Below are 27,864 nucleotides of genomic sequence, written 5' to 3' on the forward strand. Positions count from 1 at the left end.
TAGTGCTTCAGTTCTAACTCCTAGTTCATTGTGCAGTGCCTGGGGTCTTAAAAGCTTGCAAGCAGCCATTGGAGGCACCACAATTGGTCTCCACTTGCCTGGAGCAACAGAGGAAGAAGGAGAGTCAGGAATAGGAAGATATGGAATGTGTGGCTAATTGCCTCCATGAACAGCTGCCTCCTTTGCCACGAGACCAGAACTGGACGGTGCCTGGGTACCATTACCAACATTTTAATTAAAGATTCTATAGAAGAATCTTGATAAAAAGAGGAAAAATGTAGAACAGAATTTCAAATTTTCACAGAACCCATATTTTCTGGAGCCATGGAGGCTGGATGAACCCCCAAAACTATTGCCCTAAGATAATCTTTAAACTTTAAACCAAAAATATCCCCTGAAGTCTTCTTAAAACCAAACAATAGTTTAGCTTAACTAGTAAAGAATGTCTGCCTTGAGCATTATGCTCTTAAGATCTATATGGGATCAAATTGACAAGAGCAATTCAAAAGATTAGACAGCAACCTTAAGGGGCAGTTAGTTTATGTTAATGGAGGAAGAACAACCCAGAAAAGGAGGATGAGAATGGTTGCACAACTCAGAGAATGTAATCAATGTCACTGAAATGTACATTAGAAACTTGAATTGGTGTATGTTTTTGCTGTGTATATTCTCAACCAGAAAAATAATTAAATAATAATAATAATAAAGTATTTCCTCTAGTTTCCTATCGGCAACTCTCCTCTGTGCATTTTTCTCGATAGTCCTCTTTGATGTCCTTCTGACTTGGAATTCCCTCACTGCTCCCAGAAGCAGAACAAACCTAAGCCCAGACCTACAGACTACATGCTATGCTGGGACAAACCCTGGATTAGCAGTCAGTAAGCCAGGGTTTGCTTGTCTTTGTAATGCACTGATTCTGATATGTGGCTTCCAACTTGGGCTCCCCTTCTATTCCATGATGAGGTTGTCATTGTCTGTACCATGACATTCTACAATCTTGTGATTCGGTAGCAAAGGCCAGGAGACAGTTGAGTCTTTGTTGGGATGAGGATGGCAATGGGGTACTGTAGATCTACTGCTGAGTACTGACATGCTTTGGGGAGGTGACTTGGTCAAGGGTGGGACACATGCTACAAGCATTGGGGGCATGGGGTGCAAGACGAGGGGTGCCTCTGTGGAGCTGAGGAATCAGGACCGTGTTGCAAAACTGCCCAAGGAGTGCAAAGCCAATTGGCCATCATGCCAGTGCTGACATGGCTCTTAGGACTGCCCTGGAGGACCGGTCCTACTAATGGAGGGAGAGGGGACCAGGGGCCTGACCCATCCAAGGGCCTCATGCTCTATTCCCCGTACCAAAACCTGCTCCTAGAAAAGGACGAGATAAATCCCCTCATACTCAGGGGCATACTATTGTAACTCAAAGCACTTTGTCCTTTTTCAGTAGGCTTTCTCTACAGGTTTTTTTTTTTTTTTAAGATTTTTTCCTCCAAAATCTGTATTCTTCAATTGAAAAAAAGAGCCTGTGCAATACACAGACTTGGGGACAAAACCAGGGTGCCGGATTCCCTCTTTAGTGTGCTTCCACCACAAAATACTAAAAAGACTTAAACAGAAACCCAAAACCAAACCTGTTGCCATGGAGTCGATTCCGACTCATAGTGATCCTATAGGTTAGAGGAGAACTGCCCCATAGGGTTTCCAACGAGCGCCTGGTGGATTCGAACTGACGACTTTTTAGTTAGCAGCCATAGCTGTCAACCACTACTCCACCAGGGTTTCCACTTAAACAGAAGGTGGTGTCAAAGGTGGCATTTCGAACATCAGGAGGGAAATACCTCTTCTCAAGGGCCGAAGGCCTTTAAATATACCTTCACCACCCACAGAGAGGGCAGCTGTGGGAGGACCTTTTGACCTCCAGGTTAATAATTTAACAAACTTGTATGCAAACCCCACTAAGGTCCAACACATCAGCTCCTCTCCACTTCTCCAACCCGGCATCTGGACCTGCCTCCTGGAGACCCGCGTCCCCTGACTTGATGTGACCTTGGACTAGCCACTTCCCATCTTCAGGCCTGTTTTCCCATCTGTACAAGGCTCCCAGGACATACCAAGGCTAACCAGGAAGGACCCGATTAGGCATGATGGGAGCGTTAAATAATCGGTAAAGAGCCTGGCAAAATAACTGATAACATTTATTTCTCCCCCACCAAATTTAAGCCTCGCCGCCACCTCAGGCTTTTCTACGCCGCCGGGAACGCTTTCTACGTCTGTCCCGGGAGGGGCGTGGGTAGGCCACTAGGAACCACGCCCCCAGAACAGTGGGGCCACCTTCGCCGCCGCGCCCAGCCCTGCGGACCAAGGAAGGGACCCAGGCAGTGACGTCAAAGAACAACTCCCCTTTGTAATCTTCCGCCGGGAGAAAAAGTAGTCCCCAACACATAGCGTCCCCCATCACCCAAACTAGGCGAAATGCAAAATCCTACACGCTCTACAGACCGGATTACGGTTCTGGGACCTCAGAGCGACCTTCCGACATAATGGAAACCTGCAGTTTCCCCAGGACGGCGGAAGAAGTAGTTCCGGCCTACTATAGGATGATGGGTCCCTCCGCGGCGGGGGGGAAGAGGATGGCGACCTTGTCGATGCCGGAGTCGGAGAGGAACGCGTCTACGAGAGCGTCGGGTGAGTGTCGGCCAGAGTCAAGTCGTCCCACTGCGCCCTGCTGTGGAGTGGGGCCGCACTGCGGGAGCACCCGGCAGCGAGGTACCGGGCCGGCGGGGCTGTCCGAACAGGGCCCCGGGGTCCCAGGCCCTTTAGTCGCTCTCGCACTTGCCTGAGCGGAAACCTGGCGCCGCCACAAGATGGCGTCAGGTCTGGAGCGCAGGCAGCGCCGGGGACAGCCCCGAGTCGCCAGGCCCCGGGACCGTCTCTGTCAGCCCCCTCCGCAGGGGAACCAGGGGAGGGGGGAGCGAACCACTGACCCAGGGGGCCTGCGGGCTGTACCACCCACCCAGCACTGGGGGGATCCAGGGGTCCAAAGGGCTGAACCACTGAGCTTGAATGGGGCGCGTAGAGCGAACCACTCTGTGTGAGCCACGGGGGAGGGGGGAAATCGGGAAAGGATCAAGATTACCGGCCTTTGACCACTCTCCTGGGAATGGTGAACAGCCCTCGACCGGGAAGCAAGACTTCTCGGTCCTGTTTGCCCAGAGTTCCCCTCTGTGGACACGAGAAAGCCCCGCCCTGTCGAGCCTCAGTCTTTGCATCTGCAAAATGGGCGCAAGGATGCAGATGTGTGGGCTGTGGTCGCCAGGCCCGGGAAGTGGCCCACCTGTTCCAGTCCCTTCCACCTCTTGCCGCAGAGTGAGGGCCACAGACCCTGCGCCCTTGTACCAGACGACCCTCAGAGCCGATGGAGGAGAACGAGGTGGAGAGCAGTAGCGACGCGACCCCTGGGCCTGGCCGGCCCGAGGAGCCCTCCGAAAGTGGCCTGAGTGTGGGCACCTCGGAAGCCGTGTCGGCCGACAGCAGCGACGCCGCGGCCGCCCCGGGACCGATAGAGGCCGACGACTCCGGCGTGGGGCAAAGCTCGGACCGCGGCGGCAGCTCTCTGGTATGTGCCGGGCTGGACGGCATGGGTGGAGACTGGTACCGCAGGCAGCAGTCCCAGGCAGCCAAGGAAGGGGAAGCAGCCAACAAGACTTGCTTACGGCTTATGTTTGTTGTTTCTGGTTTACTGTGAGCCAGGTACCATACCAAGCCCTTAATGTGAATTGTCTCGTTTAAACCTCATACCTTGTAAGGCACATCCACTCGTTTTCTCGTTTTACATAAAAGGAAACCGAGGCACAGAGCGTAGACACCCAGGATTCATATCTAAGCTGTGGTCTTACCCACTGCACTAACCACTGTCCCCACACTTTGAGAGACAGACGGCCTCTTGAGTGCTCGCCTTGCCCTGATTCCCTGGGAGACCTCTCTGGGTCTCCTTCTCCCCGTCTGTAAAATGGAGCAGGAATACCTACCTCTGAGGTGCTCTTTTTGTGAACTGCCGACTGACATTCTCTTGGAAACACTTTTTTTTTTTCTTTTTATTGTGCTTTAAGTGAAAGTTTACAGCTCAAGTCAGTTTCTCATACAAAAATTTATACACACATTGCTATGTGATCCTAGCTGCTATCCCTATACTGTGACAGCACACTTCTCCTTTCCAGCCGGGATTTCCCATGTCTATTCAACCAGCTCCTGTCACTTTTTTGCCTTCTCATCTTGCCTCCGGACAGGAGCTGCCCATTTAGTCTCATGTATCTACTTGAGCTAAGCACTCTTTTCATAAGTATCATCTTATGTCCCATAGTCCAGTCTAACCTTTGAAGAGTTGGCTTGGGGAATGGTTTCAGTTCTGGGTTAACAGAGAGTCCGGAGGCCACGTCTTCCGGGGCCCCGCCAGACTCAGTCAGACCATTAAGTCAGTCTTTTCACTAGAATTTGAGTTCTGCACCCCACTTTTCTCCTGCTCCAACAGGGACTCTCTGTTGTGTTCCTTGTCAGGGTGGTCATTGGTGGTAGTCGGGCACCATCTAATTCTTCTGGTCTTAGGCTGATGGAGTCTCTGGTTTATGTGGCCCTTTCTGTCTCTTGGGCTAATATTGTCCTTGTGTCTTTGGTATTCTTCATTCTCCTTTGTTCCAGGTGGGTTGGGGCCAGTTGATGTATCTCAGATGGCGGCTCACTAGCTTTTAAGACCCCGGACGCCACTCACCAAATTAGGATGCAGAACATTTTCTTAATCAACTTTGTTATGCCAATTGACCTAGATGTCCCCTGAAACCATGGTTGTAGTCAGGAAACTTTTTAGCTTTTGGTTTAGTCCGGTTGTGCTGACTTCCCATGTAGTGTGTGTTGTCCTTCCCTTCACCTAAGATAATTCTTATCTACTATCTAGTTAGTGAATACCCCTCTCCTTTCTTCCCTACCCTCGTAAGCATCAAAGAATGTTTTCTTCTGTGTTTGAACCATTTCTTGAGTTCTTACGATCGTGGTCTCATATAGCATTTGTTCTTTTGCGACTAATTTCACTCAGCGTAATGCTTTCCCAGATTCACCCATGTTGGAACCACTTTTTAAACCATCTCCTCCTGACTGACACTTTCTAGCTCTGTGATCTTGGGCAAACTATCCCACTTCTAGATCTCACTTTCTTTATCTGTAAAGTGGGAATGATAAATATATTTGCCTCATAGAGTTTTCGTGAGGATTAAGTGAGTTAATATATGCAAACCAATCAGAACAGTGCTCAACACATAGTAAGCATTCAGTATGAGCCATTACCATTATTGGTATTTGCAAAATAGTGATTATATTCAAGATACCACTTGAAAAAGCCAGTAACCATGGAGCTGATTCCGACTCATGGCAATGCCACATGTGTCCGAGTAGAACTGTGCTCCGTAGGGTTTTCAGTGGCTGATTTGAGGTAGATTGCCACACCTTTCTTCCAAGGTGCTTCTGGCTGGACAAGAACCTCTAACCATTCAGTTAGTGGCTGAGTGTGTTAACTGTTTGCACCAGCCAGGCACTCCCCTCCATAAAACAGGGAGGATGATATCTATATCATTTGATAGAAGTGCACAGCAGTGGACCCCACTTTGGCAACTTGGGATTCATTAATTCACCTGAGATGGGCCTGCCATGTGCCAGCCTGTGCTGGGCCCTGGGGATACAGCAAGGGACAAGACAGACATGGTTCTGGCCCTCGTGGAGGGTACAGTGGCATGAGGACATTACAGTGCTGAGTGGGCAGTGATGTGATAGGAAGTAGCGGGGACTGCAGCACTGAGGGAGCAGTACTTGGTCTTGGGGGTCCGAGTCAGCTTCCTAGAAGAGGCGCCAGCTAAATGGTCATGTGCAGACTGGTTGGAGTTAGCCATGGGGTGATGGGAGGAAGAGTGTTTCAGGCAGAGGAAACAACTTAAGCAAAGGCCTAGTGAAAGAGCTCCACTTGTCTGTAATATGGGGGATGGGAGCACCTTCTCTTATTCTGGAGTGATCCCTAACCAGACAAAGCCAGGAACCCCGGGGCTTGTTCTTGGAGGGCCTCTCCTGCTGGTCCCAAGTGGGGCTGAGAGTGTGGGCAGCTCTGCTCACTGTGTGTCTGGACCAGAGAGCTTGTCCAGCAGGGCTGTCTGCCCACCGCTGGCTCCTGAATGCCCTCCATCCTGCTTCTCCCCCACCCCAGGAGGAGGTGTCTGAGAGCAGTTCGAGCACGGACCCCCTGCCTCATGGGTATCTCCCAGATTCATCTTCTGTGTCCCGTGGTCCAGCGGCGGGGGTGACAGGTGACCCCCCAGCCCTGGTGCACTCCAGCGCACTCCCAGACCCCGCCATGCTGGTGTCTGACTGCACAGCGTCTTCCTCGGACCTGGGCTCAGCCATTGACAAGATCATCGAGTCCACCATCGGGCCCGACCTCATCCAGAGTGAGTCAGGCAGAGGGGGCGAGGGTCCCCCACGGGATTTCCCTGCAGAGTCTGGCAGAGTGAGCTGCTCACCCCTGCTGTGTGACCTTGGGCAAATAACCGTACAGCCCTGAATGCATTAGTGGGAGTGAAGCCCCTGTCTGATAGTGGTAAGTAGCATGAGGGTTTAATGAGACAGGGCACATAGTAAGGTCCGTAAATAACAGAAACGGGAATAGCTTTCTTTGTGCTGGGTGCTGTTCTAAACACTTTACACAGAGTAGCTGATTTAATCCTTCCAGTAACCCCAAAAGGTGGATGCTCTTATAATTCTCACATTCCAGATGAGAAATCTGAGGCACAAAGGACTTAAAATTACTTACTGTCACCAGCAAGCAGTGAACGGCATTGGGCCATGAGCTCAGACAGGCTGCTGGGCTAGCGTGTCACGCACAGGGCTTCCTAACAGCCCTCCTAATGGAGGCAACTGAGTCTGAGAGGGGTGATGGGGCTGACTCGAGCCACGTGGGCAGCCAGAGTGGCCTGTGGAGTGTGGGTCTGCAGCTGGGACTCCCCCATCTCTGCCCAGGCTGCATCACTGTGACCAGTGCTGAGAATGGCGGAGCCGAGACCACACGCTTCCTGATCCTGCAAGGCCCAGACGATGGTAAGACCCCAGGCGCTGGACTTGGGGAGAGGCCAGGCATGGCCACTGACTCACTGTGTGATCTTGGCAGGTTATCCACTGCTCTGGGCCTCAGTTTCTCTACTGACAGGTGGCCTCTGGTGGGCACTTGGGTTCTGGGATATCTGGGCCTGACTGTGGCCAACCCTGCCATCTGCTTCCCTCCGCACTGTTTGCCTCACCCACCCGCAGGAGCCCCCGTGGCGTCGCCGATGTCCAGCTCCACCCTGGCCCACAGCCTGGCGGCCATCGAGGCCCTGGCCGACGGCCCCACATCCACATCCACGTGCCTGGAGCCGCCAGAGGAGGCACGGGATGGGCCCAGCTCCCCGACGGAACAGCCACCTCCAGGCCCTGGTGCCGAGGAGCCAGACCTGCAGAGCCTGGAGGCCATGATGGAGGTGGTGGTGGTGCAGCAGTTCAAGTGCAAGATGTGCCAGTACCGGAGCAGCACCAAGGCCACGCTGCTGCGCCATATGCGGGAGAGGCACTTCCGCCCAGGTCCGTCCATAGTAGCCCACCTGCCCAGGACTGCATGGTAGGCTGGGGGCGGGGTGCAGGGAGCTAGTCATGGCAGGCCTGTCTTACCCTCCCCAGCAGCAGTAACGGCAGCTGGTAAGAAGGGACGTCTGCGGAAGTGGGGTGCCTCAGCCAAGGCCCAGGAGGAGGAGGGGCCTGAGGAGGAGGATGATGACGACATCGTAGATGCTGGCGCCATTGATGACCTGGAGGGTAGGCAACCACAGCTCCCAGGCCTGCCACCCCCACCCTCGTCCCTATCCCCAAATACTCACTTACAGTTGGAGGGCCAGGAAAGGGGAGTTGGCAAAGACGCAGCCACAGGTGGCTTCAGTGTTAAGATAGGGCAGGCCAGGCTCTGAGAGTAGGACCCTATGTGTGCCGTTGTGCAGGCTGTGCACTGAAAAAGAGCCCCACCTCTAAGGGGATCCCCTTCACGTCTGTCCAATAGAAGTATAATGCAAGCCACATGTGTACTTGTAACTTTTGTGGTAAACACGTTAAAAAGAGGTGAAATTAATTTTAATCATGTTTTACTTACCTGCTGTATCTAAAGTAGTATCATTTTGATATGTAATCATCATAAAAGTACATTATAAAAAATATTCTCTTTTTTTCATACTATATCTGTAAAATGCGGTGTGTATTTTGCACTGAAGGCACACCTCAGTTTGGACTAGGCACATTTCAAGTGCTCGGTAACCGCATGTGGCTGGTGGCTGCTGTGGCTGATAGCACAGTCTTAATGTGTTTATAGACTTGCATGTTTGTTACAACTGTTTTCCAGCAGTGGCTGTGAGGGGTCTTGGGAAAGAGGCATCTTTTTGTAATCTTATAAAGACGCTGTGTGAGCCAATGGTAGGTGCCAGAAACGGTGCAGAGAAAGGACTACAGGGGCTCGGAGAAGGGACGCTCAGTCATCCAGGAGGGCTTCTGGGAGGAGCCATCACTGGTGGGCTTTAAGGAGGAATAGGGTGCCAGTAGGCAGGGGTGAGGAAGTGGGCCTCTTTCCAGGGGAGCCGTGCAAGGGGTCAGGGCTGAAAGCTACTGACACCCACCTCCTGTTGTTGCCTCCGCAGAGGACAGTGACTACAATCCGGCCGAGGATGAGCCCCGGGCCCGGCAGCTGCGGCCCCAGCGCCCTGCTTCCAGTACGCCGAGACCCCGAAGGAGACCTGGCCGGCCCCGAAAGCTGCCTCGCCTGGAGACCTCAGACCTCCCGGATGGTGAGACTTGGTTGGGGGAGGGACCTGTGTGTGTAGGGCCCAGAGGTGGCCTTATCTTCCACTTGCTTCTGTGGAGCCGAGTGCATGTGGAGCAGCATGTCTCAAACCAGGGTGATCTACAGGTCCCCTCATTGAAGGGGAAAGCCCTTCCAGACCTAAGCTTGAGAATCCTTAACTCAAGAAATGAAATCTCAGCTTTGTGAAAATGCCTTCCAGTGGTAAATTAAGCATGGGTCTTTATATCTGAACTAAGAAGGCATGTGTGAAATACGATTCCTGAAATGCAAACATAGGAGTAGGGCTAACAGCAGAGATAATGCCCTAGGAGCCCTGGCCTAGAGCACTCTAGGGGCAGGAAACACCCAGACACGGGTGTGCGTGCTGCTTCCACCACTCACTAGCTGCTTTGCCTCTTGAATCTCCTGTTCCCTTTTTTATGAATGGTGGTGATAGCAGTCTTTTAGTATTGTTTTGAGGGTTAAATGCTCTACCCCCGACAGCAAAAGGTACAGCTCCACGGGAGAAAGACCTGGCCATGTATTCCTGTAAAGATTATAGCCTAGAAAACCCAATGGGGCAAGTTTCTGTAACATGGGGTCACTGTGAGTCAAAATTGACTCGATAGCACCTAACAACAACTATGTTGTAAAAATTTTGAAAGACGTAAAGGAAACCATATCTAAAGAATTAAAAGAAATGATGAGATGAATATCTCACCAAGTAGAGATTAAAAAAAAAACCTGTTGCCGTCGAGTCAATTCCGACTCATAGTGACCCTATAAAAATAACTACATGGAAATTTTGGAGTTAAAATGTATAAGTGAAATGAAAGATTTGCTAGAGGAACACAATTGCAGATTTTAGGTTACAGAACAAAAAATCAGCAAACTTGAATATAGGCCAATAAAGATTATCTGATCTAAGGAACAGGATAAAAACAAGAAAAATCAGAGGCCTCAGAGGCCTGTGGGACACCATCAGGTTCGGCAGTATATACATAATGCATGTGCCAGAGGTGAAGAGAGAGTGAAAATGGCAGAAATAATATTACTATTATATATATGTATATATTATTATTATATTATGATATTATTTGGCAAAAATGTCCTGAATTTGATTTAAAAATTAATCTGCAATCCAAGAAACTCAGTGAATTACACACAAGATTCACACCTGCACACATCACAGAAAAGCTGTCAGAAGCCACAGATAAAGAATTTTGAAAGCTGCAAAAGAAAATACACCTATCATGTATAAAAGGACTGTCAATAAGACTAACAGCTGACTACTCAACCGAAACCACGGTTAACGGGAGACAATGGGATGGCACATTAAAAGTGCTGAAAAAAGAAGAATGTCAACCAAGAATACTATATCCAGCAAAACTATCTTTCAAAAATGAAGGAGAAACAGACATTCACAGATGAACAAAAAATGAGAGAACTCATAGCTCAAAGACCTGCTTTACAAGAAATAGTGAAAGGAGTCCTTTAGTGCTCTTTGGGATAAAAGTACAGTACACGGTGGAGTCCACGTGAACATACAAAGATCAGTGGTTAAAAAAGGTAGCTGTCTTTGTATATACCATTTGGAGGGGATCATTATGTCCTTCAGTCTTTTTTTTAAATAGCTTTTTACTGAGATATGTGTACAGACAAGCGCACAGATCCTAAGTGCACAGCTCAGGGAATTGTCGCCAGCAAAAATACCTGTATGACCCAGCACCCCAGTCAAGAAAAAGCATGTTACTGACACTGTCTGCATCATTTTTAATTTAAAAATATATTCAAATGGGGGCATTGGTGGTGCAGTGGTACAATTCTTGCCTTCCACGCATGAGACCTGGGTTCACTTCCCGGCCATTCCACCTCATGCACAGCCACCACCCATCTGTCAGTGGAGGCTTGCTTGTTGTTGAATAAGTTTGATGCTGAACAGGTTTCAGCAGAGCTTCCGGATGAAGACAGACTAGGAAGAAAGGCCTGGTGATCTACTGAAAATCAGCCAGTGACAAACCCTATGGATCACAACAGTCTATTCCACAACCAATCATGGGGATGGCGCAGGACTGGGCAGCATTTTATTCCATTGTGCATGAGGTTGCCGTGAGTCAGGGGCCTACTTGACAGCAGCTAACAATAAAGTATGTAACTATTGTTTTGAAGGTCTCTGTGTAGCTTAAACAGTTTGTGCTTGACTACTAACCTAAAGGTTGGTAGTTCAGACTCACCCAGTGGCATCGCAGAAGAAGGGCCTGGCAATCTGCTTCTCTGAAAATTATAGCTGAGAACATCCTATGGAGCAGTTCTACCCTGTAACACATGGGGTCGTCATGAGTCGGAACCTACTCAACAGCAGCAGCATATTTTTTTGAATAGATAACACATTCAAATAGCTGAAACGTCAATAGGTTTGAAAGCACCTACAGTGACATCTTCTCCCTCCCTCCGCATCTACCCTCCAGCCTCCCAGTTCCCCTCCCTGGGAGCAACCAACTGAAAGTACTGCTACTGCTTCCCAAACCTGAGAATGTTTCTGTGAGGTCAGTAGTGCAGCGATTACCGTCTCCCTTTGACAAATGGGGACTGTGAGGCTCAGAGAGGGGGAGTGGACAGATACACAGCAAATCGGTGATGGAGCCATGTCTGGAACCCAGGTCTCCTGACAAGGAGACCCCAGGTCCCCTGCTGTTGCTCTGGACAGCATCCCGTTTAAGTCAGGCAGTGCTAACAGCGTGTCAGCTGCAGGAGGTGGGCCCTCTGTGCTGTCCTCTAGCCAGGCCTGCCACTGCCTGCTGAGTGACCTGGCGTGCTTGTTAGTGGTCTGTGACTGATGGGTCTGTGGCTGATTTGTGATCTGTGTGTCCGTGGCAGGCGTGGAAGGAGAGTCTCTGGTGAGTTCCCAGAGTGGACAGAGCCCCCCGGAGCCACAGGACCCCGAGGCTCCCAGTTCCTCTGGCCCAGGACACCGGGCAACCCTGGGCAAGCCTGGGAGGACCCCCAGGGAACCCGCTGTGAGCCAGTCGGACACAGAGAATGCAGCCCCCTCCAGCCAGGACGAGCCCGACGCCCCACCCCGCCGCCGCGGCCGGCCCTCCCGACGCTTCCTTGGCAAGAAATACCGCAAGTATGTGGAGCAGAGACGAGGGTGCGGAAGGCAGCTGGAGGGCCTGGGGGCCAGTGTGGCTTCTCTGTGGCCCCCCCGGTCCAGCCAGCCCCTTCCCCACACCCTCCTGGCAGGTACTATTACAAGTCACCCAAACCACTGTTGAGGCCCTTCTTGTGCCGCATCTGTGGCTCCCGCTTCCTGTCCCACGAGGATCTGCGCTTCCATGTCAACTCCCATGAGGCCGGCGACCCCCAGCTCTTCAAGTGCCTGCAGTGCAGCTACCGCTCCCGCCGCTGGTCCTCGCTCAAGGTGCGTGTGGCAGGAGGCTGAGAGGCATGGGCGGGGGAGGAACGGAGGCTGGTAGGTACCCCCGGACAGGGAGGAGGCGGCAGGCAGAGGCCAGCTGGCAGTGCTGAGAGGGAGAGGAGCTAACTGCACATCCAGGTCACCGTCCCCTCGATCTGCAGGGCACGTGTCTGCCTGCTGGCACACTGAGGAACATCTGCCTGAACATGGGGAGGGCTGCAGTGGTGATTCTGCAGGGTGCACAGTACACAGTACACAGAGGCGTTGCCACTGTACTTGGTGGACGTCATAGACTGGCCTGTCCATGACCACAGCCTGGCAGATGGCAGGAAACTCGTTTCATCTAATTCAGGATGTTAGAACAGTTCTCCAGCAGGTGGCAGTAATGTGTCTCAAGAAAGGGACTCCTTTTTCTCATAGCCCAAAGGTGCCGTTTGGGCCAAAGCAACCCCAGGCCTGTACCTGCTGTATGTGCACTCTCGTTTCATCTTCGCAGCAGTCCAGCGAGGCTGTAGGTGTTGATAGCCCCATTTTACTGACTCAGAAAACTGCGGTCGGCTTGGCCAAAGTGGCAGAGCGAGTTGTTCAGGGATGGGTTTAATGCACTTGACCACTAACTGAAAGATTGGAGGTTTGAGTCCACCCAGAGGCACCTTGAAAGAAAGGCCTGGCAATCTACTTCTGAAAAATCAGCCACTGAAAATGTTATGGAGCACAATTCTACCATGAACACATGGGGTTGCCGTGAGTCAGAATTGGCCGGACGGCTGGTCCTGGTTTGGTGTTTTGGTGCTTTCTGCACACAGCGCTCGCTCCCTTATAGACAGGGAGCCCGTGACGTGGAAGTTATCCTCTGGAACATAGTTGGGTGAGAAAAGCATGGGCTGTGGAGCGACATTGCCTGGGTTTGGCCCCAAGCTTTGCCATCCACAAGGTCACTGTGGGACCTCAGCAAGTCCCACCACCCTGAGCCTGAGTTCCTTGCTGTGTCAAATGGTGAGTGGCGCCACCTGGCCCAGAGCAGATGCTCCCACGGGAGAGCGTCTTCCTAGCTTTTGTTGTGGAGGCTCTGCTGTCCAGCCCTCCCCGTTCTGTGCGCTGTTCCCACAGCGGCACCAAGGGCCAGTGGCTGAGGGCACAGGTGGGGTGGGGATGCAGGGGAGGCTGAGCCCTGGCCCACTGTCCCTCCACCTCTTTCCCAGGAGCACATGTTCAACCACGTGGGCAGTAAGCCCTACAAGTGTGACGAGTGCAGCTACACGAGCGTCTACCGGAAGGACGTCATCCGACACGCGGCCGTGCACAGCCGAGACCGGTCAGTGGGTGTGGGCGGGGCAGGAGCGGGGAGGCTGGCCAGGGTGGGGAAGTGGAGGCCCAGGGACCGTTGTTCCCGTGTACTGAGCCCCTGCTCTGGGCCAGCCGCACTCGCAGCACATTGCACATGCAATCAGCAAAGCGGTTCAGCCCAGATCACTTGGCTCAAGGAGGGGCAGAGCAGGGCCTTGAGGTCCCCAATGCAGACTCTTCTCTGCTGTGAGCTTTCGCTTCCCATCTGTAAAATGGGGACACTCGTTGTTAAGGGGATTAAAAGAAATTGTGTACCTAAAGGGGCTCAGTAAGTGATCCAAAGATCTGGCGACTCCAAGCCCATATTCTTTCTCACGGCACTAAGAGAGCAGGCTTAGGACAAATGTGGGGAGAAACAAAAATTCTTCAGGGCCCAGCGATAGCTCACTGAAGTGTGATTAGCTCTGCAGCTTCAAGGAGGAGTTAGCCTCACATCTTGGGAGAGGTGGGCAAAGGTTGAATACAGGATCCTAAAAAGGTTAGGGGACACCAAGTTGAACATGGTTCAACCGATCTCTTTCTTGCAGAACTTCTCAGAGCCTTTAATGTACAAATGTATTTTGTGACTCAGAGAAAGAGTGCACTGTTTCCCAAATGTAGTTGAATGCAGAACTTATTCACAGCATGCTTCTTAACATTTTCCTCAGGGAAACCCAGTTGGAAAGGGACTTGGGTGGAGAGTAGGGATGCTCGGCTGAGGCTGGGTCAATGTGAGGGGGTGTGAAGTGCGCTTGAGGAGGTTTGGTCTAACTCCTGTGGCTTTCTCCCCCAGGAAGAAGAGGCCAGATCCGGTGAGTCTGGGGCCCTGGCCTGGGAAGGGCTGCTGGGGGCTGTTCAGAGGCTGCCAGGGCAGGAGGTGAGGTCTCACTCTCCCTTTCTCATCCATCCGGCCCCTTCTGGGACCTTCTAGACCCCAAAGCTGAGCTCTTTCCCCTGCCCCGTGTGTGGCCGTGTCTACCCCATGCAGAAGAGGCTCACTCAGCACATGAAGACACACAGCACTGAGAAGCCCCACATGTGTGACAAGGTGGGTAGGTGGGAGCTCAGGGCAGGGCTGGGGCCCAAGGGGCCTCCTTGGTGAGCCTGCCGTCTGAGCCTCCACCCACTCCTCCCAGTGTGGAAAGTCCTTTAAGAAGCGCTACACCTTCAAAATGCATCTGCTCACGCACATCCAAGCTGTCGCCAACCGCAGGTACACCCTCCAGGAGCCCCCTGGGACTGGGAGCAGCCTCCCACCCCACCCCAATCGCTGAGCTTCCCTCCCTCCAACTGCCTGCAGGTTCAAGTGCGAGTTCTGTGAGTTTGTCTGCGAGGACAAGAAGGCACTGCTGAACCACCAGCTGTCCCATGTCAGCGACAAGCCCTTCAAATGCAGCTTCTGTCCCTACCGCACCTTCCGAGAGGACTTCCTGCTGTCCCACGTGGCCGTCAAGCACACAGGTGGGCCAGCCATGCCCCAGCCCCCAACTCCCTGGATTGGAGGCTCAGCTCTTGTCTTCTTCCTCCTGGGCAGCCCCAGCCATGGGGCAGCAAAGGAACCCTCCCTGGGTGAGCTCACTCTGTAGCCTGGACCAAATTCTGGCTCAGTCACCTACTCCCTGGGTGACCCTGGGCCAGCCCCTTGCCCTTTCTGAGGCTTTGTTTCCTCGGTTGTGAGATGGGGAAATCAGAAGCACCTACCATGTGGTCGTTATGACAGTTCCGTCTGTTCCCTGAGCCCTGTCTGTTTACTGGGCACAGAGCCAGAAACGGGTCTGCCACAGGCCCTGTCCTCGGCACATGAAGCAGCATCGTACACTCAGCCCAGTGAAGATGTTGGTACTTTCTCCTCATTGGTGCCCATCCCTGTGGTAGGCATACTGTGGGAAGATTGGAAAAAGGGAGCCTGGTGCTTTCTTAGCCAGATTCCTACCAGGGGAGATGGTTCACAAGGGGTGTTTGGTCAGATGACCTTGGAAACAGGCGCCAGCAGGAAGGCTTTGAGTGCCGAGGGCGGACCTGATTCATTCTTGTCTTTGGCCGCCAAAGTGGACACGGCGTGGGCTCGCTTGTGTCTAGGGATGACTTGCTGGGAGTCAGTCGAGTGGAGGGGTCCTTGAGGTCATGGAAGGCTTCCTGGAGGGGGTGGGTCAGGGTTCAGCAGGCGCAAGCATCCCTCCGTGTGCCCCCAGGGGCGAAGCCCTTCGCCTGTGAGTACTGCCACTTCAGCACGCGGCACAAGAAGAACCTGCGCCTGCACGTGCGGTGCCGCCATGCGAGCAGCTTCGAGGAGTGGGGGCGGCGCCACCCCGAGGAGCCCCCGTCCCGCCGCCGCCCCTTTTTCTCTCTGCAGCAGATTGAGGAGCTGAAGCAGCAGCACAGCTCAGCCCCTGGGCCATCCCCCAGCCCCTCAGGACCTCCTGAGGTAAGCTCAGCTGAGGAGGCAGCAACAGATAGAAGGGACTTGGGGTCATGGGCCAGGAGGACAGTATGACATCACCTCTCCCAGCCTCAGCATCCTTGTTTGCACTTCTGTTGCAGTAATGATCCCTGCCTCTCTGGGTCGTGGTAAAGATCAGCTGAGGTCACGGATATGCCATCCCTAAGCTCAGAGTAGTGGTGGCTTTCTGGTGCTAGTAATAGAGATTGGAAATACCAGTAGCTTAATTAAGATAGTACTTTATTATTTTCTCATAATAAAAGAAGACCAAAGGTCTGCAGTCCGGGGCTGGTGTGGTGCCTCCACAGTCATCAGGGACCAAGCTCCCTGTATGTTTTGGCTCAGCCATGTTAGACACAGGACTTCTGGCTTCATGGTTGCTTCATGGTCCAGTGTAGCTGCAGGAACTCCAGCCATCCTAGCCACCTTCTAGGCAGGAAGCAGAAGAAAGGGTTGGGAGAAGGGTAGAAGTGATGCCTCCCATCTGTCTTCCTCATGAACTTTATCAGAGGTTTCTGCTTAGCTACACTTTACCTACCTGCAAGGGAGGCTGAGAAACGTAGTCTTATAGCTGGGTACATTGTCTTCTTGATGAAAATCAGAGCTGTTAGCAAGAAAGAAGGGGAGGGTGGGTTCTGGGTATGCAGCCAGTGGTCTCAGCCACATGTGCGCTCACGCAGCAGCCCTGAGCAGATGGACTACATGGTGCGCTGGAAGAACACAGGCGCTAGATAGTCTTGGATTCAAGTCCCAGCTCTGCCCCTTGGTAGCGGTAGTCTTGGGCAGGCCACTTCACCCCCTGAGCCTCAGTGTGCTCATCTGTAGCATTAAAAAAAAAAAAGTGTTGCCGTTGAGTCCATTTTTACTCATAGCAACCCTGTAGGATGAAGTACAACTGCCCCATAGGGTTTCTAAGGAGCGGCTGTTGAATTTGAGCTGCCGACCTTTCGGTTAGCAGCCGAGCTCTTAACCGCCGCCCCCAGGCTCCGATCAGTAGGACAGGTCTGGTAAGTATCACGGAGAGTGGTGCTGATGATGAAGCAAGCCAGCAGGTGCAACATGCCTGACGCACAGGAGGGGCTGAGTAAATGGCTTTCAAATCTCAGCCGCCCTTCTCAGGCTTGGCCGTGTCCCCATCCCACAGGTCCCCCCAGAGGCAACGCCTTTCCAGTCACCAGAGACCCCCCCGCTGCTCTGTTCTGATACCCTGGGCGGCGCCACCATCATCTACCAGCAGGGTGAGCTCTGAAGGAGGGGTAGGGGGCTGGGTAGGGGCACAGGTAAAGCAGGTGTGGGCTGGAAGAGGGGAGGGGCGGTGTTGGGTGCCAGTTTTCCAGCCCTTTCTAAGGCCCAGATCCCCACCCCCACCCTCCAGGAGCTGAGGAATCGACTGCGATGGCCACCCAGACAGCCTTGGATCTGCTGCTGAACATGAGTGCCCAGCGGGAGCTGGGGGGCCCACCCCTGCAGGTGAGTGCTGCGGGACCCCGCCTGCCCCAGTGCCTTCCATGCCCAGCCTTGCACTGGCCTCTGGGGCTAGAGCAGAGCAATGCAGCAGACGTGCCCCACACTCAGGGGCTCCCAGTTAGAGAGGAGCCAGACCCACTGAAATCCAATGGGCAGGTACAGAGGTCGGGAGGGCCCATCAGAGGAGCTCCCAGCTTCCACTCCATTCTGCATTCCCCAGTGATCTCTGTTTGCTGAGCCCTACATGCTGCATCCCCAGGCTTCCAGGGCCCCACCGTTGCTTGGTTTTCCTCCTGGCTCTGTGGCCAGCCTCTGCCTGTGGCTTCTGCCCCAGGGGCCGGAAGTAGCTTCCTGTTGGTCGAGTGCTCTCCTTCTGTGAGGCTCTCTCTAGCTCAGGCCTCGCTCGTGGCACGTTCTCCTTGAGGCCAGCAGGTCCTCCGTGGAGTTCAGCGTCTCCACTTCTCCTCCCCCTTCACCCAGCTGCCTGGGGTCACCTTCACACACATAGCCACCACCCCAGCACAGCCAGCCCACCTCCAAGAGAATTTTGTTAGCACCTCCTGTGTCCTGGCCTCTTGAAAAGATGTCAGGTACGTGTTTGAGATGATAAATTCTGAGAACCTGGAGCCATAACATGGGGCTGGGTGACAGAAAACTCCTTAGAGGAGGCAATCTGGCGTTGGACTTAGAAGTCATAGGATTTCGTTCGTGGGGCTTGGTGGGTATATAGACGTTTTACAGTTTTAGATCATTATATGTGTTAGTCTTTTATAGTTTCAACTTTGATATCCTATCTAGAAAGCCTTCTTCATCTTCACTCCAAGACTCTGTAAACCATCATTTATATTTTCTTCTTAGGGTTCCATTTTTCACACTTAAGTCTTTACTCCATATGGAATTTATTTGTGCTGTACGCGGAAGGGTCAAGGTCTGACTTTATTCTTTTTCAAAAAGTTGTCCAATGCCGCGTCATGAATAATCTAATCCTCTTCAGTGGTTTGAAATGCCCCCTTTAGCATACACTAGATTCCCACAGGAGCCCTGGTGGTGCAGTGGAATAGAGTCCCACAGGTACCGGAGTCTCTTCCTAGACTTTTCAGTTCTGTTCTGTTGGTCCGTCTGCATGCAGTTCTCCTGTGCTGCTGTCATGCTGGTTTTTTGGGTTTTTTTCTTTCTGATTACAAAAATGTATACTTGTTGTAAAAACAAAAAATCAGAAATATTTAATACAGAAGGTGAAAGTGTTTAACATTCCTCTCCTCCTCTCAGGTAACCACTGTTAGCAGGTTAATAAGCATTTCTCCGGAGTTTTGTCCACGTGCATACTAATACATAGACCTTGTATTCCTTACAAAAATGGGATCATTCTGTTCGTACTCCTCAGCAACCTGCCTCTTCTTCACTCAACACTGTGATTTCCATGTTCCTGGCCAGCACACACAGAGCTCCTCATTCTTTATGTCTCCATGTCATTCCATCATATGGAGGTTTGAAAGTTGATGTAGTCCTTTGTTAGTTGGATTGTTTCCAGTTTTTCGTTAATTCAAGGAGTGTGTGAATGCACATACATTTTCAAGTGCTGATAAACATTTTTTTGGTTTGAAAAAAAAAAAATCCGCCTAGAAGTGGAATTGGTGGGTCAGAGGGTATGAAGCCTTATAAAAGGATAGCCAGTTTACAGGGGCACTGCCAGGGTATATTTCCTTACACCCTTGTCAACACTAGTATTATCAATCTTTTTTAATCTCTATCAGTCTGCTAGAAATACATTGCATGGTCTTAATTTATAATGATGTGATTATAAACTAGCATGAACTTTTTGTATAGTCAGAGGCCATTTTTATTTGTTCTGAATTACCTCTTTGTGTACTATATCTATTTTCTATTGTTAGTCTTTTTATTGTTGCTTTACAAGAGCTCTTCGTATATGAAGGAACCCATTGCCATTGAGTCGATTCCAACTCATAGTGACCCTATTGGACAGAGTAGAACTGCCCCATAGGGTTTCCAAGGAGCTGCTGGTGGATTTGAACTGCCAACCTTTTGGTTAGCAGCCAAGCTCTTAACCACTGCGCCACCAGGGCTCCTTCCACCTTTATCTCTCGTATGAGTCATTAAAGACTCCTCACAATTCCTTTTTTTTTTTTTGGCTTTAACAAATTTATTTTCTCAGTTTAGGAGGCTGGCAGTTCGAATTCAGAGCGCCAACTCTAGGGGGAGGCTTTCTCTCTCTGTTGGCTCTGGAGGAATGTCCTTGTCTCTTCTGAGCTTCTGCTCCTGGACAGTCTTCATGTGGATTGGCATCTCTCTTCCCATCTCTGCTTACTGACTTGCTTGTTTCACCTCTTTTATATCTTAAAATAGATTGACTCAAGATACACCCTACACCAATCCTGCCTCATTAGCATGACAAAGAAAACCATTCCCAAATGGGTTTATAACCGTAGGCATAGAGGTTCAGATTTACAACACGTGTTTTTGGGGGACATAATTCAATCTGCACAATAGCCATAAACAATAGGTGATAGATGATGGGAAAGGAAACACTGGCATAATTTCGTGAAGAGGAAAGTGACTCCAGAGAATGCTTGGCGAGGAATGTGGCAGATGAGTTTTGAGAATGAATCTGTTAGAAATAATCACACGATGAGGACATCAAGTGCATAAACTGGCTAATAATGAGGGAGTTATCATAACATAAAATGATCAGGAACAGGAGCGCAGCTAGAACCGGGAAGGGGAGACCTGGAGGCTGTGATTCTGCTCTTAGCCCTGTGACACAGGTCTGTTCATTTCCAGCTCTTTCACGTTTGCCGTTTCGTATTTCAGTAGCCAACCCCGTGAGTGCTGAAGGCCACTAAGGGACTCCTTTTGACGAATTTCTGCAATTTATTTTCTCCTTGTGCTATTCCATTTTTAATGACCAGAATAACACATCAGGGAGGTTTCATTTTCTTAGTGTTCATTTCACTCTTAGAAGCAGATGCCAAAGCAACATCTGAGGGTGAGAACATTGGGGGGCTGTGCAGATGATAAAAGGGGAAGTGGTTTTTCAGATGTGGTACAACGAGCTCCACCAGCACCAGGAGAACTTCTGGTCTTTAGGGATTCCCTGGCCATTTGCTGCCCAAGGACTAACGGCAACCTCAGGTCCTGAGTAGTTGCCTGCTTATAGAAGATTGCTTGTAGAAAAACTAACTTGGAAAAATCGAAAACTGCTCTTTGCCCATATATTGAACAATCCGGAAATTCTCATTTTTCCATATGTTTTTTGTTTCTGGGCATCCTGATTACATCTAGAGCTGTATTTTTTATATTATTCATCTGCTGAATATTTGGTAAGTAGAAAAGGCTTAGACAGTTGAGTTAAATTTGGGATAGACTGTTTCAAATATGTAGGCAATAGAGTGAACTGAATTCCTGAGCCTTTCGAGGGAGTCGTTAGCCAGTGTATTGTGGGTACCACAAGTGAAATTTATCTCATTAGTTTTAATTAGGGAGAGTCATATTTACTTCCTTTTTCTGAAGCCCATACTTCATTCCGTGGTTTAATTGTGTTATTAACACACCACAACAAAAAAGCAGTTCATCTCGTCTTGATTTCCTAATAAGCAGTTTATCCAGAACTTCCCCGTCATTTTCTTTTTCTTTTTAATTGTACTTTAGATGAAGGTTTACAGAACAAACTAGTTTTTCATCAAACAATTAATACACATATTGTTTTGTGATACCGGTTGCCAACCCCACAACATGTCAACCTTCTCAACCTTGGGTTCCCCATTACCAGCTTTCCTGTCCCCTCCTGCCTTCTTATCCTTGCCCCTGGGCTGGTGTGCCCATTTAGTCTTGTTTTGTCTTATGGGCCTGTCTAATCTTTGGTAATTTCCTTTGTTTTGTTTTGTTTTAACTTCGCTTTACAGTTTTGCTGTAGGTTTAATGTTTCATTTGTTACATATCGGTCTTTAACACATTTGAAGTGGACTTGGAGTAAGATATGAGATAGAGTTCTGACTTTATCGTTTTTCTTAAATGGTTTGCCACTTGTCCCTCAGCCCCAGGGTTTCTTTATTTTAATTGTGGTAAAATATACACAACCTAAAATTTGCCATTTTAGGATAAACAAAGTATGGTATATCTAAACAATAGAATATTATTCTGCTGTAATGAGAAATGAAATGAAGTTCTGATATGTGCTATGACATGAATGAACCTTAAAAACAAGCTGCATGAAATAAGTCAGACACAGAAGGACAAATTGTAAGTGTTCCTTTGTATGTTGTTGGAGTTCTTTATATATTCTGAATATTAAACCCTTATCATATATGATTTCCACAGACTTTCTCCCTTTCTGTAGCTGTCTTTTCACTTTCTTGATAATGTCGTTTGATGCACAAACTTTTTTTTTTAATTTTGATGAAGTCCAGGCTGTCTATTTTTTCTTCTTTTGTTGCTCATGCTTTTGGTGTCGTATCTAAGAACCTGTTGCCAAGTACAAGGTCCTGAAGATTTATCATTATGTTTTATTCTGAGAGTTTTATTGTTTTAGCTCTTATATATATGTCGTTGATCCATTTTGAGTTCATTTCGTATAGAGTATGAGGTAGGGATCTGCCTCAGGGTTTCTTAACCTTAACACTGTTACCTTTTGGGGCCAAAGAATTCTTTGTTTGAGGAGGGGACTGCCCTGTGCATTGTAGCAGCATCTCTGGCCTCTGCACACTAGATGCCAGTAGCACCCCACCACCACCTGAATTGTGACAACCAAAAATGTCTCTAGATATTGCTAATGCCCCCTGAGGGGCAAAATCGCTCTGCTCTATTCTTGTTGAGTCTGCTTCCAGTTGCTGGTGAGAATGAGTGGAGATGGCACTGGGTCTGGCCGGAGTGTGGGTGAGCTTTGAGGCACTGAGACAGCTATGGATCTTCGCCTCCAGCCCTGCCCGTAATGCCTGCTGGTGCCATTGCAGGTGGCTGTGGTGAAGTCTGAAGATGCGGAAGCAGAGTTAGCATCCTCTGGTGGGCAGCCGTCCCCAGCAGGGGCTGCTCCACAGGTGGTAACCCTCCATGTGGCAGAGCCAGGGGGCAGCGTGGCAGCCGAGAGCCAGCTAGGCCCCCCTGACCTACAGCAGATCACCCTGGCGCCCGGGCCATTTGGCGGGGCTGGCTACAGTGTCATCACGGCACCCCCCATGGAAGAGGGGACGTCAGCTCCTGGCACACCTTACAGGTGAGACCTTTGGTCTCCAAGACTCCCTCCAGTCTTTTATAAGCGTGCTGGGGTGGGGGTGGGTCAGATGAAGGCCCTGCCCATCTAAGCCTGGATACCCCAAAACCAAACCTATCGCCGTCAAGTTGATTGCCTCATAGTGACTCCATGTGACAGAGTAGAGCTGCCCCATGGAGTTTCCAAGACTGTAAATCTTTACAGCAGACTGCCACATCTTTTGTCTGTGGAGCAGCTGGTGCGTTCGAACCACTGACCTTTTGGTTAGCAGCCAAGCACTTTAACCACTGCACCACCAGACCTAGATAGCAGGAGGCAAAACCCTAATATATAGCAAGTGATTGGGCACTGGTGGAGCCGCATTCTCTGCAAGTCAGGGGCTCCCGTTTCTTGCCCACTTGTATGTGCCTGGTGCTGGACTCATCATCTCCCTGAAACTGTGCCTGTGAGAGCACGGGCTCAGACAGGGTAACTCGCCTGAGGTCACCCTGCAGTGGCACCACAGCTCACATGCTCTTTCTGTGGTGATCGCAGAGGGCTCTTCTGTGCTGATGTTCCGAGCGAGCTCAGGCTCCTTTCCTGGTATTTGAGGTCCTGCACGCACGCTTGGCTTCCTCTGCACTGAGCTCGTTTGGGGCCGAAATGCTTATATGTTCACTGAACGCTGGCACAGTCTGAGGAAGAATCTAAGTCCCCAGTTGTGTAGCTGGGATGGGAGTCAGGATCCCTGTCTGTGCCCTGGGCCGATGCTGGGAGAAGGGCCAGTCGGTCAGTACCTGCCCTCTCCTCTCGGCCTGCAGGTCGTCTTACCCTTCCTCCCCTTCTAGAGCTACCGGGTCCACAGCTACCAGCGCTCCTTCCCCCTCCCCCGCCCACTGTCTGCTGCCTGTCCCACCTGGCCAGACTTGGGCAGGACCTCTTGGCCTCACCCTGACCATGCCCATTGAGGGGGTGGGATTTCCATCTTCTGAGCAGGACCGTAAGGAGTCCGGTGATGCAGTGGTTAAATGCTCAACTGCTAACTGAAAGGTTGGCTGTTCAAATCCACCAGCCACTCCGAGGGAGAAAGACCTGGTGATCTGCTCTGTAAAGATTACAGCCTTGGAAACTCTATGGGGCAGTTCTACTCTGTCCCATGGAGTCACTGTGATCGACTGGATGGCACCCAACAACATCATATGCTGGGCATTTGTGACCATTTACAGAGGAGGCAGTGGCGGGTCAGTGGGCAAAAGGCAGAGCCAGGAGGCAAACCAGGTCTTTCTGACTCCCACGTCCTCTGTGGTGGCAGTCGCCCTCGGTTGATGACTGTTTCTTGGGGGAGGGGGCCCCTTGGCCCTCCATCCTCTCCCAGAAGCCCACCTCACCCCTCCCTCTGTCCACAGCGAGGAGCCCCCCGGGGAGGCTGCCCAGGCCGTGGTGGTGAGTGAGGCCCTGAAAGAAGCCAGCACCCACTACATCATGGCAGCCGACGGCACCCAGCTGCATCACATCGAGGTGAGGCCCTGGGTGGCAAGCCTCTGCCCCACTTGCACCCCCTGCCTCGGCTCCTCACACTCCTGGTGTCTCAACAGCTGACCGCCGATGGCTCCATCTCCTTCCCAAGTCCCGAAGCCCTGGCCTCTGGCACCAAGTGGCCCCTGCTGCAGTGTGGGGGGCTGTCCAGAGACGGCCCTGAGCCCCCATCTCCGGCCAGGACCCACCAAAGTGGTGATCTCCAGGCCTCCGCCTCCCCGTCTCCGGCAGCCAGCAAAGCCCTGGGCCTGGTAGTGCCCCCCTCCCCACCGTCTGCAGCTGCTGCAGCATCAAAGAAGTTTTCCTGCAAGATCTGTGCTGAGGCCTTTCCTGGCCGAGCTGAGATGGAGAGTCACAAACGGGCCCATGCTGGGCCTAGCGCCTTCAAGTGCCCTGACTGCCCCTTCAGTGCCCGCCAGTGGCCCGAGGTCCGGGTAGGTGGTGCCCCAGCTGTCGCTCACTCAGCCGCTCATATGTATAACAAGCCTTTATTGAGCACTCCCTCCAGCCAGGCCCTCTGTCCCTGCTAGGGTCACAGAGATGCCTCAGCAAGGTTCCAGCTCTCGGGGAGTTAGTTCCCAGTCTGGTCGGGAGACAGACGAGACATAAGGGGACTAATGCCAGACAGCGTCCCCAGTGAGGACAAAATGCATGTGGTAGAGAGCACAAACGGAGAACAAGTCATGAGGCGTGGGGAGATGTCACAGAGGTGGTGGTTGAGCTCGGCCTGCAGGAGCGAAGGCACAGAGGTGTAGAGACAGGCAGCGTGCTTAGGGAGATTTGTCTACAGTACTGAGGGCGCAGGTTCAAGTTCAAGGGTGGTGAGAAGGCAAGTGAGGCAGGTTCTGGAGCAGGTTTATGGCTGAGTCCCAGGGGCTCTCCATTTGCCCAAAGATTCCTGGGTTTCAGATCGAGCCATGCACTGAATCCCCACAGCAGCTCAGGTGAGCAGCCTCCAGCCCCACCTTCCAGAGGATGAGATGCAGTCAGGCGGGGCCCTGAACCTCAGAATGCCAAGGCTGGAGGGTACCTTCAGAGGTTCTCTCATCTGGCACCTGTCGGTTACACATGGGTAGACAGTCTGAGAGCGGGGACAGGATTGTCCAAGTGACCTAATGACAGAGCCTAGGGCTTTTCATTCAGCATCCAAGCAGCCCCAAAGATTCTGGTCTGGTGTGAACTCCCCAGCTCCCCGCTGGTGCCCAGGGTGCTGGCTTTCCCAGGTCCACTTCACCCGGGGACAGGTTCCCTGTACAGCTCTGAGGAGCTGGGGTTTGCTGCTGCTGTCCCGCCCACCAGCCAGAGCCCACCTCTGCCCTCCCGCAGGCCCACATGGCACAGCACTCGAGCCTGCGGCCCCACCAGTGCAGCCAGTGCAGCTTCGCCTCCAAGAACAAGAAGGACCTGCGGCGGCACATGCTGACCCACACCAACGAGAAGCCTTTCGAGTGCCACCTCTGCGGGCAGCGGTGAGGCTGGGCACCGAGGCAGGGGCTGCCGGGCCCCTGGGGCTGAGCCGGTCCTGAGCCTCCTCCCCTCCCTTCAGCTTCAACCGGAACGGGCACCTCAAGTTCCACATCCAGCGGCTTCACAGTCCTGATGGGAGGAAGTCAGGGGCTCCTCCAGCCCGGGCCGCAGCCCGGACCCCTACCCAGACCATCATCCTAAACAGCGATGAGACGCTGGCCACACTGCACAGTGAGCCGCCCCTGGGGCCACAGGGTGGGTACTGGGATGGGGTCCAGGGGCTTGAGCCACTGCCCAGAAGGCACCCTTCTGATGGTGCAGGGGAGGGGGCGTCTCAGGGTTCCTGGGTCCCTGGGTAAGCGTCCTCCCTTTCTGCCCAGCGGCACTCCAATCCAGTCACGGGGTCCTGGGCCCAGAACGACTGCAGCAGGCACTGGGCCAGGACCACATTATCGTGGCTCAGGAGCAGACAGTGACCAACCAGGTGAGAGGCCAGGGAGGGGGCCCTGCCGGCTGGCCCCGGGCAGGGGTAGGGGACAGAGTGCTGAGGCTAGAGTTGGCTTGGCCCTGGCAGGAGGAAGCCACCTATATCCAGGAGATCACTACGGCAGATGGCCAGACGGTACAGCACCTGGTGACCTCTGACAACCAGGTGCGCAGCTGCTGACCACCTCAGCCTTGCCCGCCCTCCCCACCATCACCCTTCCCAGGGTCCTCACTTACAACCCCCATTGCTGAGGGTGGGCTGTCCCTGATCCCCACTCTGCCTTCCCAGCTTAGCTCCCAGCAAGGAGGGCCCAGCCACCTGCCTCCTCTCCACCCTTCTCAGGTACAGTACATCATCTCCCAGGATGGAGTCCAGCACCTGCTCCCCCAGGAGTATGTTGTGGTCCCCGAGGGACATCACATCCAGGTAGGCCAGGCCTGGGGCCAGGATGGAGAGTGGCGGGGAGGGCTGCACAGTCTCCTTCTGGGACCATGGGGTTGGCTTCTCTTCCCAGGTACAGGAGGGCCAGATCACACATATCCAGTACGAACAAGGGACCCCATTCCTTCAGGAGTCCCAGGTAGAGCCCTTGAGATTGGGGAGGCGGGGGCTAGGCACAGGCAGGGCCCTTGGGCAACACCTCATCAGCTTCTCCCTTCCAGATCCAGTATGTGCCCGTGTCCCCGGGCCAGCAGGTTGTCACACAGGCGCAGCTTGAAGCTGCAGCACACTCGGCTGTCACAGGTACGGGGCCAGACCATGGGAGCCAGGGCATGGGCCCAGCACCTGGGCCTCAGGCTCACCCCCCTCTCCCTCCTGGCAGCGGTGGCTGATGCTGCCATGGCCCAAGCCCAGGGCCTGTTCACCTCGGAGGAGGCAGTACCGGAGCACATTCAGCAACTGCAGCACCAGGGCATCGAGTACGACGTCATCACCCTGACTGATGACTGAGCCCCAGGGCCCGAAGCAGAACATGGATATTGGGGCCAATCATGCTGGGGGTGGGGGGGCCAGGACTCACCCTACCCCACCACCTGGGGTCTCCAGATACTGGGCAGCCAGCATCCCAATACTCTGAGGGAGCCAGACCTGTGCTGCTAGGGCTGGGGTCAGCTGCGGGCCCCAGCCAGGACTTGCTGGGTGCCCCAGCCTGCAGGCAGGCTTTGGGAGAGAACTTTATTTTTGTTTGGATGGACCCTCTGGCCCTTCAGTCTCAATAAAGGGACCAGAGTCCAGCCCTGGCCGGCTTACTTTGTCCAGTTGCTGCTACAGCCTGAGCCAGGCAAGGACCTGGGAAGCAGAGGAAGGCGGAGCCTGATAACAGCCCACTGAGGGTGGGAGTGGCTGGAGGCTGCCGGCTGCATGGTACAGCTTCCCTGCCTCTGTAAGTACAGGGGCCCAGGGGCCCAACAGCTGGGCAGATCCTCGGAACAGAGGCCTGAAAGCGGGAGATGGCTGAGCTGCCAAGAGTCCCACAGAGCCTGGCTGCCCACTCACTGTGGTGGCTCCAGGGCAGCAAGTCTCTCTCCTGAGTGTCAGTGCAGGCCCAGCATGGGAGCGTGGGGCTTGGAGCTGGATGACGAAGGGCTCTGGGCTCTGCAGGCCCGTGGGCACAGCTGAGCCTCAGAAGGGTGGG

At 52.5% G+C, this 27,864-nt stretch overlaps 1 protein-coding gene across 1 annotated transcript; it reads left to right on the forward strand.

Moving 5' to 3' along the window:
- The first annotated feature begins 3,051 nt into the window (after positions 1 to 3,051).
- On the forward strand, positions 3,052 to 27,469 carry ZNF335 (zinc finger protein 335). Its single transcript, XM_004370289.3, has 27 exons — positions 3,052 to 3,613; positions 6,239 to 6,479; positions 7,048 to 7,125; positions 7,336 to 7,644; positions 7,741 to 7,875; positions 8,742 to 8,888; positions 11,762 to 12,014; positions 12,128 to 12,305; positions 13,505 to 13,617; positions 14,422 to 14,440; positions 14,560 to 14,676; positions 14,765 to 14,841; positions 14,929 to 15,089; positions 15,821 to 16,053; positions 17,213 to 17,306; positions 17,444 to 17,538; positions 22,503 to 22,762; positions 24,145 to 24,256; positions 24,334 to 24,708; positions 25,601 to 25,743; positions 25,821 to 25,972; positions 26,122 to 26,225; positions 26,316 to 26,393; positions 26,571 to 26,654; positions 26,743 to 26,808; positions 26,891 to 26,972; positions 27,052 to 27,469. The coding sequence occupies exons 1-27, from the start codon at positions 3,413 to 3,415 to the stop codon at positions 27,177 to 27,179; spliced, it is 4,035 nt and encodes a 1,344-aa protein (XP_004370346.1). The 5' UTR covers positions 3,052 to 3,412; the 3' UTR covers positions 27,180 to 27,469.
- Positions 27,470 to 27,864: the final 395 nt, after the last annotated feature.

This window comes from Trichechus manatus, unplaced genomic scaffold (assembly GCF_000243295.1).
Source record: "Trichechus manatus latirostris isolate Lorelei unplaced genomic scaffold, TriManLat1.0 scaffold00008, whole genome shotgun sequence".
Lineage (NCBI taxonomy): Eukaryota > Metazoa > Chordata > Mammalia > Sirenia > Trichechidae > Trichechus > Trichechus manatus.

Excerpts from the sequence above, each read along its gene's own strand:
- ZNF335 (XM_004370289.3), top strand. The coding sequence starts at position 3,413 with ATGGAGGAGAACGAGGTGGAGAGCAGTAGCGACGCGACCCCTGGGCCT. Across the intron at positions 7,645-7,740 it reads GGAGAGGCACTTCCGCCCAG|CAGCAGTAACGGCAGCTGGT; the intron begins GTCCGTCCATAG and ends TACCCTCCCCAG. Across the intron at positions 12,306-13,504 it reads GCCGCTGGTCCTCGCTCAAG|GAGCACATGTTCAACCACGT; the intron begins GTGCGTGTGGCA and ends CCTCTTTCCCAG.